A 16,762-nucleotide genomic window follows, 5' to 3' on the forward strand; every position below is an offset into this window, starting at 1 on the left:
TATTTAGAGAGGCGGACATTACTTCCACGCGAAATGGAAATAAATATTCAACTAATTAACGGAACCCACTAATTATCTTTTGAATTAATTACTCTACGGCACATATTGGAATTTGCGAATTGTAGCCGGTGAGCTTGCAAGGCTGATCCACTTGGAAAGAATTTCCAGAGTGACAACACTACGGAGATGCATGCCATCAAACTCGCCCGAAAGGTGCACTGTTGTTTCACTTACATTTTGAACAAAACGCCCTTTTATTCATTGAACCACAAAAGTAACTGGAACGCCCATGTATATCGTTCCACACTTGGGGAAATAATATCTCGAAACTGGTGTCATCCTGGAAACTAAAATTTCAAGTGGATATGTCTAGTAAGCTCACCAACTACAATTCGTAAATTGCAACAGCGCCGCAAACTGAGAAGTTCATTATTGAATTGTTGTTAATTATTTGAACATATGTTTCAATTTTGCGTGCTAGCAATGTTCGCCTCTTCGAATAATCAAAATCAAGGACACGTATTATGCTAACTGACACAGGCAATTTTTAAACATTCCGTAAAACCTAAAAATGATCACCCTGTAAACAGTCCAGCGCCTATACCCGGCATAACACTGGCAGTAAGAAGGGCTAGCTGAAGAAATATCCTTGATGTTATGATCCGCAGCAGATGTCATTAATATAAGTAAGGGGAAAGGCCCCCAAGCTATAGGCTAATTAAATCTTCCGGTGCTCGATACGAAGCCCATATTTTGGTGCGATGTATCACGATACCGCGGAGAACACAGGGAAGACGAAATATGGTGCGTTTAATAGTCCTCACGTGCTTGCCATCATCATCATCATCATCATCATCATCATCATCATCATCATCATCATCTTTTATGTACATTGCAGGAAAAAGGCCTTTCCCTGCGATCTCCAATTACCGCTGTTCTGCGCCAGCCAATTCCAACTAGCGCCTGCGAATTTACAATTTCATCTTGGTCAGGTGCTCCGCAGCTGCTGGGGACTGAAGGCCATTGGTTGATCGAATTAGTCATTTGAGAGGTAGTGGCCGAATACTGCGCCAGGGAGACCAATTCCTGTTCTAGTGAGGGATTGTCTTTTGATGAAACTTAGTGGGCCTTCCTGATATTGGTTGCACCTGGATTAGTATGCCCCACTGGCTCCCGGCAATTTTGTCGGTGTCAGGCGCCACTCCATTTTACTCTATGCGTCTGAATCCTTAATTTATTTTTCAACGTCTTTCCTATGTGTGGCATTCCTTCCTCCACTACATGTTTGTTCTTACTTTGCTTTTTTTTTTCATTTCAATCAGCATTTTTTAAAAGTAATTTTAATCGCTCGTATGTTAACGCCTCAGCCCATATACGAGTGACACGAAGTATCAGGCACCGCATGCTTTCACCATTTCAGCTGGCGCTTAAACCTTATCCGACGGGCAACAGAAATTCGCGGTCAGTGTTCAACCTGAAATTACCACCTTTAAACTACCAGTATTATTGCGACTTGCTTTGCTTTACTGGCCACTTTAAGGACAGAACTCCCTCTGCAGGCTATTTCTACCAATATTACTCACGAGCAATGCGCTCATTGGTCCACCACTGATTTATCTTACTAAAACTGAGGAACGGATCAGTCATATGCCCGTCATTAGTACAAGCTACAAAAGAATCCCATACAGATTTCTCAGAAAGAAAGCTTCGCAGTTCAAGAACTGTTTCTCCCTTTCCTCAGCGTAGGGTAGCTAACTAGACGCCTTTCCGGTTAAAAGCCCTGCCTTCTCTCTCTCTATTTTCACATTGCGGAAGTTGCGCAAAACATATTTTGCTTGGCATACCCTGAACATAACAGATGGTTTTTGTAAGACCTTTGTATAGGGTGATGACGAAGATTTCGACTTTTCTTCTTCATGAGGGCGAGCCACTCTGAGACAGTATCAACACCACTCAAATAAATAAATAAATAAATAAATAAATAAATAAATAAATAAATAAATAAAAGGAAGAGAAAGTAGAGAAAGAAAGAAAAGGAAAAGCAATATGTGCTCTATCCAATGCTCACATACGGAGCCCAGCGAAACCTACAGCACACCCTCTTGTGTAGTGTTTTCGAGGAGCAACCACGGTGGGCAGGCTGAAGAAAGGCTGCTCATTAGCCTACCAACCTTGCGTAGCACGAAGAATGGACGGACGACGAAGTTAATGGGGAGTCTGTCATACTACCGTGCACGACTAGAATACTAACGACGAGTAGTAGTCTGCAGATGAGCAGGAGCCTTTTTTTACACGCGGCTTCACACATCTCGAACGGGAAAGAAAAGATGAAAGTAAGCGCAAGCGAAGCATGTTTTGTTTTCAAACTTTAAACATGCGTTGTAGTAGGCGCGAATGAGTACGAATGCGCGTGCACAGATGTAGTCACAACCCCCGTGCTGCCCTTCGAAGAAGAGTAACTATGTCATACTTTATTTATTAGAAGCAGGAGGAGGAGCCAAAAAAGAAAAAAAAAAGAAGAGAGGGGGTTAGATTGCATAAATACCAGCTGGCTACCCTGTGCTGGAGAACGGTGTAAAGAAAATAAAATGTGATAGAAGGAGAGCCAAGATTATATATGTATATATGTAAAGTGAGCACACACACAAACACACAAACACACACACACACACACACACACACACACACACACACACACACACACACACACAATTATTTTTAAGGGCGGCGATGCCACCTTCGAAGAGAATTAGGCAGCTATAAGGGTTCGCTCACTCGCGCGCGAACTTACGCTGGCACAGTAGAGCTCGAGCGAATGTACTAAAGCTACATATTCATAGCTTGCATGAACATCTGCAACTTCTTCCACTGGGGATACCACGAGCTGAAGGAACAATTCCGCGCTGCCATGTGTCTAATGCTTATATTAATTTCGCACTGAAATGACTCACAGCCCATGCTGGCAATAACTTCAGCTGCGAGAGGACGAACAGACATCTCCTCTGTGACGGACGTCGTTACAGTGTGGTTACGTCCTAATTACATATAATGCGTACACATCCCATGAGTGAAATCACCAGCCCGCGCACATTGCTCCGTGGTAGTACACCGTTGTCATTTCAAGAATTGTTTATAGCTAATATTATATAACGTAGCCACTTATACTATTTACTACATCCACTTTTCGTTTTTATGTTCTTTTATGTTACTGGCTTATGCATACTTTTTAGCTAACATTGTATACTGAGCTACTCTTACTATACGTTACATTATCACTCCTTTGTTTCATATTGTTTTTCATTTTTACTGATTTAACCACACCCCTCTGTAATTCCTCTGGCCATGAGGGTACACTAAATAAATAAAAGATAAATAGAACAGCACTATCGATTGTGCTTGACAAACTGGACGATCGCTCCTTGGCGGAGAAAAGAGCACCCGAACACTGGTCCAGACTTGTGTTAAACACATGCCTTAAGCTCGTTGCCTCGCTATTTGAGGAGATGCATGCTTCACCATAGACTCTAACAACTCTAACAGTTGTATCGCTCATCGAATCACGTTTATTTTCATAGGTCTTGAGCTTTTGCATCCTCCCAACGATGTAACCATGCCTATGCGTTTGACACATGCGGCGCGTGTATCTCTGAAATTGCAACCAAACGTAAGCAATAGTATTCATTACGGGGAAGGAGCGCAAAGAAACAAGACAAGAAAAGACAGACGAGACGGCGCCTTTCCAGGACAGCGCCGGTGCCTTCAGTCTTTCTTGTTTTGTTTTTTTCCGCGCTGTTTCCCCGTAATGAAGCCATACCAAGAAGTTTAGGTTCAGACCCTTTCAAGCAATAGTTTAAGTAAACAACTATCGTTTATTACCTTTAATTGTTAAATTATATTTTAGTGCGAAGGAATTACATTTGTTTTTATATGTGAGCTGCTCAATACTGCTTTTGTCTTATTGTTTGTAATTTCGATCGACACGAGCGGCAGTGACATTTACTTAGGAGGCCCTACTTGTATCCATAAGCCAGAACTGTCTTGTACCTTCGCGGGGAGGCGAAAAGAAGGCAGGATAAAAAATAAGCGAGGCCATGTTCGGCATAAGCAGGACGGGCTACAGGCCAGCCGCGCCTTTCCAGCATTCGTACATGATCTGCCATCTTCGTAATCAACAGTGTTCTGCTATTCAAGCCATCGTCAGATCTTTCAACTGCGCCTACATGTACAAGATGGTACACGTGATTGATTGATTGATTGATTGATTGATTGATTGATTGATTGATTGATTGATTGATTGATTGATTGATTGATTGATTGATTGATTGATTGATTGATTGATTGATTGATTGATTGATTGATTGATTCTAACGTCCTGGAGCTGCACCTGGATTATGCGAAGCGCGATGCAACACAGCACAGACCTTTGACCTAATACTTACCAGCTGGGGTCCCTTAACGTGCACTTTATTCTATAGAAACACCAACTACTTTGCATCCTCTTGCCATCGGAATGAGGCCGGTGCGGCCTGGTATTTAACGTGCAGCCTAGAGCTCTGCAGTAGAACGCCGTAGTTGATAAGCCACTGAGCTACGGTGGTGGGTCATACGAAAATTATAGTGAACTGTTATGTTAACTCAGGGTTCGAACGAACAGATGCACAATTTTCTTAGAACAAATAAAGAAAAAAAAATTCTTGCAATGGGTCTCAAACCCGGAACCACCGCAGCAGTTAACCAAGGAAAAGATGCAATATAAGATAGTAGAGCGAGGCCAAATTGATCCACAACTGTAAACTGGGGCCTCGTTAGACCAATTTTCTAATCGGGCTGAATGCGCTCCCGCTTCCAGCTTGTGATGAATTCGGCCTCGCGCTTCACTGGCTGCTGGCATAACGGTTAGCTTGGTGCAGCGACTGATCGAGACTTACGATAGGTCCAGAGTCAAGCCACAGGCCACATCAACTTTCTTATATTGTGAAGTTTTTTAAAGCCGGCAACTGTATATATAGCCGTGCAACAGCTCAGATTGCAGATGCTGACTGAAATTAATATTCTCTCAAGGCTTACTTGAACTCATTACACTAGGCATAAATTACGGCAAGATCAGCCTATGGTACCTGCGGTAACCTAGGAGATAACAATGACTTATTTAGTATTCTGCCCGCCTAATCAGGCGACGATAACTGCGGCAGCTTCCCAAGGAGTTCGGAAGTAAGGCAGGCGGCACGAAACGCATGCCACCACGCCTGGCTACACGGCTTCCGGCGATCGGAAGACGAGGCGCCGACGTCCCCGGCGCTATCGCGAAATGCCATCGCTCCCGATAGGGGACGCACAGAGGGCGCGCCGCTGACTGCGTCGGCCTCGGCGATTGTAAACAGACCCACGCGCCCGCCATTTACCGGTCCTGCACGGAGCTTCAAACCTTCGCGCACCTACAGCTGACCCGCGCGCCAGCCACTATGAAAGCTATCGCGGTCGCTCAAGATACGGTCAGGCGTGTTTGCCCGCGAGAGCCACTATGTCAAGAATACGACGGCCGCGTTTTATCAGTGCGTAAGCAGACGCCCGCTGCGTTGACGCCTTTGATGTGCCGAAACACGCAAAGTGCCCAAGGTCCTGAGTTAGTCCCCCGCAGAACTCGCTGCCGTTTCTGCGTCACTGACAGGTAACCAGCCGTGAACCCAGCCCGGCACGTCTCTTAAGCAAGCTGGGCCAACTGCTTCTTTCTTCCTTTCTTCCCATTGCTCTTTTTTTTTTCTTTAGGACACGATCTACAGATGCCGTGCATTGCATGCATATTCTGCTCTCGGTCGTGACAACTCAGCCTTAAAATCATGATCAAGTCGACTGGCTTGCCACCCGCATAACTGTACACGACCTATACAGTCCTCTCTTATGAAGTCTGGTGCATGAGGTGGCGGTTGACCTGTTTCGTGTTTAAATAAAAGCTGGTCTAATGTGTGCTTCTCGCCGTAAATCTGCATGACCCTGCAGTATTTGATACAGGTACGCACGTCAGCAGTGATATATGCGCCGTTGTGTGTCTTTGTATAGGTTACATACAACGCTCGAAACTGGATTAAAAAAAAAAAAAACTACGTGGATGCGGTCAAATCACTGATAAAATATGATTGTAAGTGTGATCAAATATTTCGGATTTATCTTTTTTTCGCTAGAAAATGGGGGATGGAACGATTGACACGCATCTTCAAACTGTAAAAGCGCACAAAGACAAGAAGCGAAGAGAATGGAAGGGACGATGCGCTTACTGCGTGTATTCACGCAGTACGACCTGCGTGTATTGTTCCCAGTCCGTCATTTGAGACGTTTCTGCATTCACGCGAGACACACTCCACAGTGACAACACAAATATTCCGTTTCATCAAGTGTTCACTTATCATGTATAAGTGAGTGTACTGACGCCGTGGTTGCTCAGTGGCTATGGTGTTGGGCTGCTGAGCACGAGATCGCGGGATCGAATCCCGGCCACGGCGGCAGCATTTCGATGGGGGCGAAATGCGAAAACACCCGTGTGCTTAGATTTAGGTGCACGTTAAAGAACCCCAGGTGGTCTAAATTTCCGGAGTCCTCCAATATACGGCGTGCCTCATAATCAGAAAGTGGTTTTGGCACGTTAAACCCCAAATATTATTATTATTGAGTGTACTGATTACTCTTTGAAGGTTCCTGTAGCCTGCATGTGGCTGCAGCCTGTACATATCCTTCTGATTTGGTGGAAGCTGTGACCTGTATTTTCAAGTCGTTTGTGTGCATAATAGAAAACAAAATTGGAGTGATCAGCATTTGACCTAATTTCTTTACGGCACGTATTGCAATTTACGAAATGAAGCCCATAAGTTTTCAAGGCACATCCCTTTGCAACGAATTTTGACACTACCACCAATATTCAGAAAAGCACCGTGAAAATCGCGGTAAACATTCACGGTTGTTCCGCTTACATTTTTAACAAAATGCCTTTTCATGCATTAAAATACAAGGGTAACTGGAACGCCAGTGTATATTGTTCCACATTTTACAAACGCGTACCACGAAACTGAAGAATTTGTACCAAGTGTATATGCTTTGCGAACTGACCAGCTAGAATTCGTAAATTTCAACATGTGCCGTATAAGGTAATTATTAAAAACGTTAATTAGCAATATTTCCAAATGATCTAATTATGCATTTCGATGCCTCGTGCAAATAGTGTCCGGCTCTTGGAGTTCAAGAAGTAAAATTTTGCTACCCGCCACATGCGTGTCTTTTCTCGTGTTTTTTTTTTCTGAATTCTTGTTCAGTCTAAAAAAGTATACATCCTATATAACACTCATGATTAATGTATCGGAATGTTCCACGCCCACCCCCTTCACCTCTTACTGATCCGCATTTCCATTGCACAAAAATCGGAAACTGGGCGAGCTGGATTAAGTTCACCATGTAGCAAGCATCGCAGTGAAAGAACACAGACAGGAGTAGAAAGGACGACACAAGCGCTGTGTTGATAGGCAATGCTTGCGTTGTCCTTGGGTATTCCTCTCTGCCATTGAGGGCCATCCCACTGCCAAAACAAAAAGCAACCTTGAACCCATTATTTAACGAGGGTTTAGCTTTGCTAATAGATAAGTTATGTTTACCACTTTTTTATGTTTCATAAAAACTGGTCGCATTGGATCTACTCGCAGGTCAGAACGCTATCATATATTTTAAGGTAGAAAATAGATCACGTGAAACACTAATTGATGTTTAGGAACACAGGCCAATCTTATGCGCATAGAGTTAAATATTTATTACAATTTTCTTGAGCTGTTAAGGCTCATTTGAACAGCACAGGACGACAGAGTTAGGTGCTTATGTTCGCCATCCTTTTGTCATGCCGAAAGTCGCAGCAAGGACTAAAATATTGTAGTAAGACATCATGGCAAACCAACCGAGCGGAAATTTTGCTAAAGCATGGAGCAATCTGTATGTATAACACTGTCGAGTTATATTGAGCCTCATTTCGACATACCGCGTCGCTCCTTTAGGAATATTTTCCGACTAATGTCCCCTGTTGCATCCCAGAGGCGTGGAAACGCTCTAAAGCAGTCCTGATACCGAAGCCAGGCAAGCCGTCCAGCCTCGATCACTTGCGGCCCATTTCCCTCACATCCTGCGTTGGCAAGGTGATGGAGCACGCGTTCCTCTCCCGCATCAACCACCACCTCGAGGACACTGGAGCCTACCCACCCACTATGGTGGGCTTCCGGTCACACCTCTCCACTCAAGACGTCATGCTCCAGCTCTACCACCAGATTATCAATGACCCAACTAGTGGCAACCGGGCCATCCTCGGTCTAGATTTGGAAAAGGCATTTGACAATGTAGCACATGCAGCAATCCTGAGCCGCATAAACAAGCTCAACTTGGGTGAGCGAAGCTACAACTACGTCAGAGACTTCCTGTCGCGCCGCACAGTCACCCTCGCGGTCGGCAGCATGACATCCGACGAACATACACTAGGAAGCACCGGCACTCCTCAAGGATCGGTCATATCCCCGCTCCTTTTCAACCTCGTTATGTTGGGTCTCCCGGCCTGCCTCGACCAGATCGATGGCCTCCATCACGCCTTGTACGCAGATGACATCACCCTGTGGGTCAACAAGGGCAGTGATGGTCAGATAGAATGCACCTTACTGCAGCGGTCTCTGCAGTCGAAACCTACCTCCAAGACACAGGTCTCCGACTATCTCCACTGAAATCGGAGCTGCTCGTCTACCGCTCGCGCCGCCGGCCCAAGCCTACAGCCGAATCGCGCCAATGTGACGACATAATCCTCTATACGCAAGACGGCTCCTGCATTCCCCGAGTCCCGAAGATACGCATCCTAGGCATGCATATAACAGCCAACGGGTCAAACATAGAAGCTATTCGCAAAATCGAAGGCAAGGTTACAGCGGCTACCCGCCTGATCAAACGCATTACAAACAAGCACACGGGCATGAAGGAGGACAGTGTCATGCGCCTCATACACTCTTTCGCAATCAGTCACATCACTTATGTGGCTGCCTTCCACAACTGGAATGTCACTGAAAGGGAGAAAATCAACACCCTTATACGCAAGACTTACAAGATCGCCCTTGGCCTACCGGAGTCCACAAGCACTGCTCGTCTGCTACAGCTGGGGGTATACAACACGCTTGAGGAAATTGTGGATGCGCAAAGAACCTCTCAACTCGAACGCATGTCTCTGACAGCCGCGGGCCGCTACATCCTGCAGAAACTCGGCTTCAACTACCACGTCCAACACGGTCAGAAACATGCAGGTCATTCCACCTGACCTCAGCGACACGCTGATTGTCGCCCCTATACCTCGAAACATGCACCCCGAATTTAATCGGGGCCGACGCCAGGCCCGTGCCAAGGCACTGCTGCGCTCCTTGGGTGGAAAGAGGACTACGCGCTTTGTAGACGCCGCAGAATACACACGAGAACACCGGTTCACGGCGGTAGTCGTAGACGTTAGCTCCCGGCTTACGCACGCGTGTAGTGTCGCAACAGAATACCCCGAAACAGCAGAAGAGGTAGCAATTGCGCTTGCGCTTACCGACCCCCTCTGCGAGGTAGTTTTTAGCGACTCACAATCCGCAGTTCGCAACTACGCGCGGGGGCGCATTTCCTCCGAAGCTCTCCAGATTCTAAGGAAAGCTGGTCGACAGCACTTAGATAACACCGCCATCATATGGTTTCCAGCGCACGTCGCCACCCCCACCGATGAGGGCCTCATTAACTTGAACGAGGTAGCACACCGCTCTGCGCGAGAACTGACCCGCCGCGCAGAATCGGAGACTGCCTCTTCGAGTTCGGAACTGCTGGCTCAAAACACGCGAGAACGCCTGGTCAGGTACAATGACATCACCAAGCACTACCAGCTAGGCAGGCGGTTGCTGCCCCCACCTCACCCCATGCTGAAACGTCGCCAGGCAGTCATCTGGCGACAATTGCAAACACAAACCTTCCCCAGTCCGGTGCGATTGCAGCACATTTTCCCCGCGCAATACCCGACTGCTCTTTGCAATTTATGTCAGGCAACTAGAGCGACGCTGTCACACATGTTGTGGGAGTGTCGGGTTACATCAGCTATAATGGCAGTAGCTCCGGAGGCTCTTGCGTCGAAGTGGGCCGCCGCTCTGCGCAGCTCCAACCTCAAGACACAAGAGTGGGCTGTCCAGCAAGCCCGAGAGGCGGCGACGAGGCAAGGCCTCGAAGTCCCCTCATGGGAGACCTGAGCCCGGGTCGTCACATTTGCCGGATTCAGAATAAAGTTGTTTCCATCCATCTAATGTGCCCTCGTTTGCCCAGTCTCACCCACGTGCACATTAGCTCACAGTGACTCCAGAAAATCCCCGCGGCTGACCGTCTGGGGTGGGTGACAGGCCTACAATTAATAGGTCCGTGAATAGCACACTCTGAGGTCGGATAGGGACACATACACCAGCTGTGCTTCGCCATGCGGATCAGGTGCAGCATTACAGAAAATCAAGCAAAGTATAGTCGCGCGAATGTAATAGGCGGCAGGTGTTACAGCTCACGCGATGCCCGTACAAACACATGCGCGCAAATGTACAACCCGTTATCATACATGTTGCTTTCGTAAAATCACGGAGTATCCAAAACAGTTGTTTTATGTACACAAAAATGTGCTTTTATGCAGTGTAAGTGTTCGACAAGGACCACGGCGAAGGAAGCGCTCCCAACCAGCTGGCGACAAACGTCGCAAAGTTGGTTTGGAGCTTGCAAGCTGTGGTACCGGATGTTTGCTTTATTCTTCTTGCGCAGGATGTCGGTAAAATATAGAAGACGTCTTTTGCGCCTTGTTTGCATCGACCTCACGAACCTAGAACTCAAAGTGCAAAGCGAACTAGCAAGAACGTTTCACCGATGGAACAACCCCATTTCACGCCCAGTATGCGAGAGCCCAACTCACGTGAAAGGTCGACGTCGTGTGTCTCGGCAACTCCCGGGACGATCCACTCCCGCAAAAGCAGGACGACAACATGGCTAGCGAACGCTTTGACTGACAGAGCCGGTCACGAATTCACAAACGCGCCGCCGGCGCCGTACAGGACCGACTCGCCTCCTTCGAGGCGCAGCATCGCATTCGCATCCAAGAGAAGGTGGCACGCACAACGTCGAGCCGGCCGCGCTGGGTCAGCTCATTGAGGGCATCCGAGAGCAGCGCGTACGCACCCACACGCACACACACACACACACGCTCACACAACAATCTCTCCTGCGGGATGCGCGAAACCGAGCGCAGTGAGGCGATAACGCGCGCGCGGCGTGGCAGGCAGAATTTGTTCAGCCGAGAAAGGCGAGCGGAAGGTGCTCCACACCGACGCACACCGGCGCAGCAGCGAAGACGACCCCGGCCAAAGGGGACCCTCGGCGTGGCACGAGCGCGCGGGAGTCGACCGAGGAGCGTCCAGCGGCACACGGCGATTGCACCGGCGAAGCGTCTCTCGCGTGCTGGCTACATCGAGCACGTCCCCGGCTGCCACGAGAGGGAAGACGCACGGCTGCCTCGCACGCTGCTGACAGAAGGAGCGCGCCAGATAGGCCGGGCGCCGAACGCGGACCGCTCGCTCTCTCGGGCGGCCGCCGCTGTACGAGCCGCGCGTCCGCTGCGGTCACGGTCGCGGCGACCGCAAGGCCGCCTCGGGAACTGGATGCAACGCCCACATAGCACGCCGTGGCCGGCTGCAGAGCTGGTCGGAGGCAGGTTCGACGATCGCGGGTCAATTCGGCCGCGCCAGGCGAGGCCGCTTGCACGAGAGGTGATTTCCAGTCCCGTGGGCGCGCACTTTTGCGACACGGCCGGGATGGTTCGAAAACTCTCGATGGCAGACGCCTCTGGCACTGTTCCCGAAGGCTTGTGAGGGGAACAGCGAAATAATCCAATGAGAAGTTCGACCTATTCCTTCCGGCAAAGCGCTAGCCACGAAGAAAAACAAGGCCGCTGTCGGCAATATTCGGCGACTCCATGTAGTGCCTGTCCATAAGACAGCTCATCTCACAACACACGCGCGGTCTCTGTGCGCGACGAGATGCCAAGTCGTCTCTCACTCTACGAGGGAAAGAAAAAAATAGTACAGCATAGGGAATACTCCAGGACTCAACACAGGCGCCGTGCGGAGAGAGAGAGAGGCTCGGCAGCGCTGCTCTTGGTAGTGTTGGTGAGTCCAGTGCGGCACAGCTTCTCCGACAAAAGGCCAAGACAGCCGTGTCCCGCGGCTGCTGCCGTGCCGTGGCATCCATCCGTTCGGTTCAGCAGTGGCGGCCTTCCCGTCCCCCTCCGATCCCTCCTTTCCCCAGAGAAAACAACTCGCCACCCCCCCCCCCCTTGCCCCCCCTGGTGAGGGTCGCCCCTAGAGGAGAAGACGCCCACTCCGCGGGCAGATGAAGGCTTCCGCCGGCGGGGGGAGCACGCAGTGTGCGCGTTCAGGAAAGCCCCGCGGGCTCGCGGCAGTAGTATACACGCCGCCTTCTTTCCCCTTTCGAAGACTGCCCCGCTCTCACTCACTCCTTCTCCCGCTCCTTCAAACGAACAGCAACGAAGCAGTTACGTGGAGAGGCGGCACGGACGCCGCGCCAAGGAGCAGAACAAGGCCAGCCAAGTCGGTGAAATGTGCCCCCACCGCTCGGCTCACCACGTACTGCTGCCTGCAGCTATGCAGACACGCGCGGGGCAAGGGCGAGAAGCAATCGTTTGACTGTGCGATGATGACGCCGAAAATCACGGAGCGCGGCGGACACACCGGAGGAGAGAGCCCAGGGAGAGCGATGCCGTCGAACTCCCATGGCCAAACGAGCTGCCGAAAAAGATGAGAGCTGGGCGGACGGACTCCCTCCTTCACTAAGTCAAGCACCCGTCCGTGATGCTGCAGCATAGGAGCCACGCCGAGGCCAGCGGGGCGAGGAACGAGCGCTTGACTGCCGACTCACGATGGGAGCTCCCGTCTCTTCCGAAAACGAGGAGACGCGCTCGCAGTACATGCGCGGGGCATCCACACGCAACGAGCGCGCTCGCTCGCGAGCATTTGTTTTCGCGGGAAAACGAACAGGCGAGCGGAGCGAAGTTGCAAAAGCAAAAGGCGGCGGTTAATCATAGAGACACCGGGGGAGGGGAGGCGCTGCTGCCGTGGCGGCATTCCGGCGCTCATTGCGGCGTCGGAAAACGAATCTTCGTTCGGAAGCAGCGGCACAGCAAAAAAGAGCTGCCGAAGAAAGCGACTCCCTCTGAAGACCGCTTTAATTCCGGGAACCACGCTGGGATGGGCGTTTTGGAAGGGCGGAAACCGCCGGAAACCGTCAGTAAAAGACCTCGAGAGCATAAAAAAAGCAGGGCAGCCGGAGGACGGCGCGCATGCATGCGTTTCAGCTGGCGACACGGTTCGTTTTCGGCTCGTCGCTCGAGAGGGGAGCGGGGACAAATTTGATAAACGTCATACCCATAGCCACGCTGATCGCTAGCAGAGGCGCTATTTTGGACTATGTTGCCGAGAGCAGGGGGGTGCAGGCATGAAATCGATCATTAACCCCCGCTGGAGCGAACAGAGAGCGAAAGTACCGGTTGCACGTGTTTGTAACAAGCAGTAAAACAGCGTCAGCGCGAGTCCAAACAAACAAACAAAGAAAACATGCGCTCGGTACATGCCTCGCGGCGTAAATTCATCACGCGGGAACCTCGGCCACAGCGGTTGTTTATGAATACGCGTCGGCCGCACCGCAAGGTTCGCAGCTTCATCGCGCATAGCGGCGCTCGCAGCCTTCGCCCAGCGCACGCTGCTGCACCAACACGCCCGCGCGGAGAGGAATGGACGCCAGGGCTATTCACCCCGGAAGGACGAGACGAGAGGGTCCCGCGCCTTTGATTATTCATTCGTTCTCAGCGTCGAGCTGATGCCCGGCACAGGTAATATATATACGCAACATTTGATGGCACGCAGACGTGAAGGAATCGAAGGGGGAACGTGCGCCTCGCGCTCTCCACACTGCGCTGCTTTTATCCTTAGCATAATTTACCTGAGCACAGCGCAGGCTCAAAGGGAGTGCCGGGAATGCGGTGAGTAAAACAGATAACAACTGAGGGAAGGACCTCATTTGAAGCCTCCTTTACTATCAGAAGCACGCCATCTCGTGAACTTCTCCAATGGCGCCCGGATTCCCGAGGGAACCCAAATAAGAGACCCTATAAAATGAAGTTTACGACCGTTTACGACAAGGGCCACGGTAACTCGATACCAGTTTCGGACCCGTCGCAAATGCCTCGGTCGCCGTTCGTCTCCGCGTAGTTTTTATGTACGTACGATGGCCCGCCAATGGCCTCCTTAAACGCACGCGACGACAGATGGCGGCGGCGACGGCTGCGTCCGGCGCTGGGAACTTGATCCGTCCCAGAAACTTGTTTCTCGGCCCTGCACACGTGACATTCTGCACTCTAGCCCGTTTTATCGCGAACGCGTTCCCAGTCGAAGTGGTCGCGAGACAAACACGAGCCCGAAGGATGTAACGCAGCGCGTGCGTTATGTTACGCGTATACGGTCACGTACGCGCGGCACGGAGAAAGACGCCGAGAAACGTGTTCTGCGATATCAACCGAACGGAGAAAGCACGTTTCGCGTTTATCGATGAAAAACCATGTCGCATTATGAAACAACAAGCTACCAAGCGACCGCGCCGAGGAAAAACGAAGAAAGTAAGAATGCAGGGCGGCGTACAAACACCTGTCGAGTGCGAAGACGGTGCTGCATCAATATATGTTCTGTTACTAACGTGATACTGCGCTGCCGACAGCATCGACAGTCCTGCCTTTCAAAAATTATGAGTATTCCGTATAGTATATCGTAAGCCAACGAACTCGCTTTCAGGCCCACGTCTTTATTTCAATGGTATATAAGCTTTGGAGTGACGTGAGAGCGAAATAGAGAGAGAAATGAGATAGGGAATGGCAGGGAAGCTCACCAGAAGAACGAAAACATAACGAAACTATAGGTAGAGCTAGAAGCCGCCTTAATGACCCAAGACGTGAAAGTTGTGCGTAGCCACAAGCAAGATTTCGAGACGTTTCGAGACATAGATATCTCGAGTCTTTCATCACACCATTGCTTTTAAATCGTACGTAGCAGCCAGATGTTGCCGCATTAAGCAAAAGTTACACTAATGTCCAGAAATATATTAGAACATATATGCTAATAAAGCAGTTCAAGACTGCTCACAAACGTACAATCCCTACATGTAAACGGCACTGTTTGAAGACAAGCCCGTTTATTAAAGAGCGCTGACGCAGGCGATGGCTTATTTTGTTTATTACTGAAATGAAGTTTAGGAGAGTTTGGCGCCTTTATGGTGGCACCGGCTACTCCTTGTCACTTGTCAAAGGAAACAAATTTGCGCAGAAATGGAGAATAGCGACACAAAATATGACACTCAGTAGAACACTGGATGAATAAAAAATATACAGTCCAACAGTACATGAATCGCAAAGTTTTGTGCATGAGTTCAGTACACGTACGCATATCTAAAGTCAGATATGTTGAAGAGCCAAAACACACTACACAGGTAATACACTGCAAGTACAGGATAGAATTATACATGTTGCGTAAAACTTGCGATCACCAATGAACCACGAACAACATTTGTGTTACTCATTTAGCGCATTCGGATAATCTGAAACTTAATATTTTGCCAAAATGGTTGGGGTCCTCTAAAAACTTTTTCAGAGCAAGAAGTGCTCTTTTCTGAAGGCCCGCAGTTGGCCATGGGCCAAGTATCTTTTTTAGAGTGAATGCATGGTCTTCTGTCTAATATCAACAAATTTGCTTGCAGTACCCTTCTTTGTGGATCGTATTTCGTGCACTCGAGGAGAAAATGATGCACATCTTCGTCTGGATGGCCACAAGAACACTGTGGACTAGAGACACGTTTTATCCTGTACAAGAAGTGTTTCGTAAATGCAGTACCACGACGCAAGCGGTGTACCAATGTTTCAAATTTTCTGCTGTCTCTTAGATTTTCCGGCATTGATAAGTTTATACATGGGTCTATAAAGTATAACTCCGAGTGTTTAGTTTGCTGAACGAACCAGGTAGTTTTACTGAGGCGACAGGAAATCTGTCTCAGGATCAGACGGACTTCACTAAGCAATAGGGGAACTTGGTTGTCTCTGCGTTATTGTGCGCCCGATTCGCAGCTGCGTCTGCTGCAGTATTACCAGGAATATTGCAGTGCCCAGGGATCCACTGAAATGCAATTACGTGGTTCATTGCGCTTGCTTTAGTAGGTTCTTCGAGCGTCTCATACAATAGCATAGTGTTAAAGAATTTTGCTTATTGCTCTGTAGAAATGTAAGAGCGGCTTGCGAATCGCTAAAGATAACCCATTTTTGCGAATGTTTTTCTGATGTTAAGAAACGCAAAGCACACAGGATTGCAAACAGTTCTGCCACGGTGTAAGATGTCCCTCAGGATAATTTAAATGTTTGCTCTAGCGCTAAATGTAGAATGACGAATGCTGAAGTCGAGGAATTTTTATGACACGAACCATATGTATAAACGTGGATGTACTGGGGATATAATGAGTAAATTTGGAAGAGTGCCAGTTGTTGTGCGGCTACTATATGTACATGTCTACCTTAAATATAATCCCGTCAACCGATAATTCTATTTTAGGACATGTTAACATCCAGGGAGGGTAACTAACATCCACTTTGCATAATTCGAAT

The 16,762-nt window shown here is 49.0% G+C and overlaps 2 protein-coding genes across 6 annotated transcripts in view; one reads left to right on the forward strand and one right to left on the reverse strand.

The window, feature by feature from the left end:
* Positions 1-16,762, reverse strand: part of by (focal adhesion protein tensin) — a 354,735-nt gene that overhangs the window by 279,548 nt on the left and 58,425 nt on the right. Inside the window, exon 1 of one of the 4 annotated variants that reach the window (XM_065435194.2) lies at positions 10,967-11,100. The exons of the other annotated variants lie outside the window; for them this stretch is intronic. Within the exon in view, the coding sequence (XP_065291266.1) occupies positions 10,967-11,038 (72 nt within the window). The 5' untranslated portion in view covers positions 11,039-11,100. Of the gene's footprint in view, positions 1-10,966; positions 11,101-16,762 lie in introns of those variants that run through there. 4 annotated transcript variants of the gene reach the window in all.
* LOC135904493 (transport and Golgi organization protein 2 homolog) overlaps positions 1-16,762 on the forward strand; it is a 183,493-nt gene that overhangs the window by 25,855 nt on the left and 140,876 nt on the right. The window lies entirely within an intron of this gene.

The sequence above is a fragment of the Dermacentor albipictus genome, chromosome 1, assembly GCF_038994185.2.
Source record: "Dermacentor albipictus isolate Rhodes 1998 colony chromosome 1, USDA_Dalb.pri_finalv2, whole genome shotgun sequence".
Classification (NCBI taxonomy): domain Eukaryota; kingdom Metazoa; phylum Arthropoda; class Arachnida; order Ixodida; family Ixodidae; genus Dermacentor; species Dermacentor albipictus.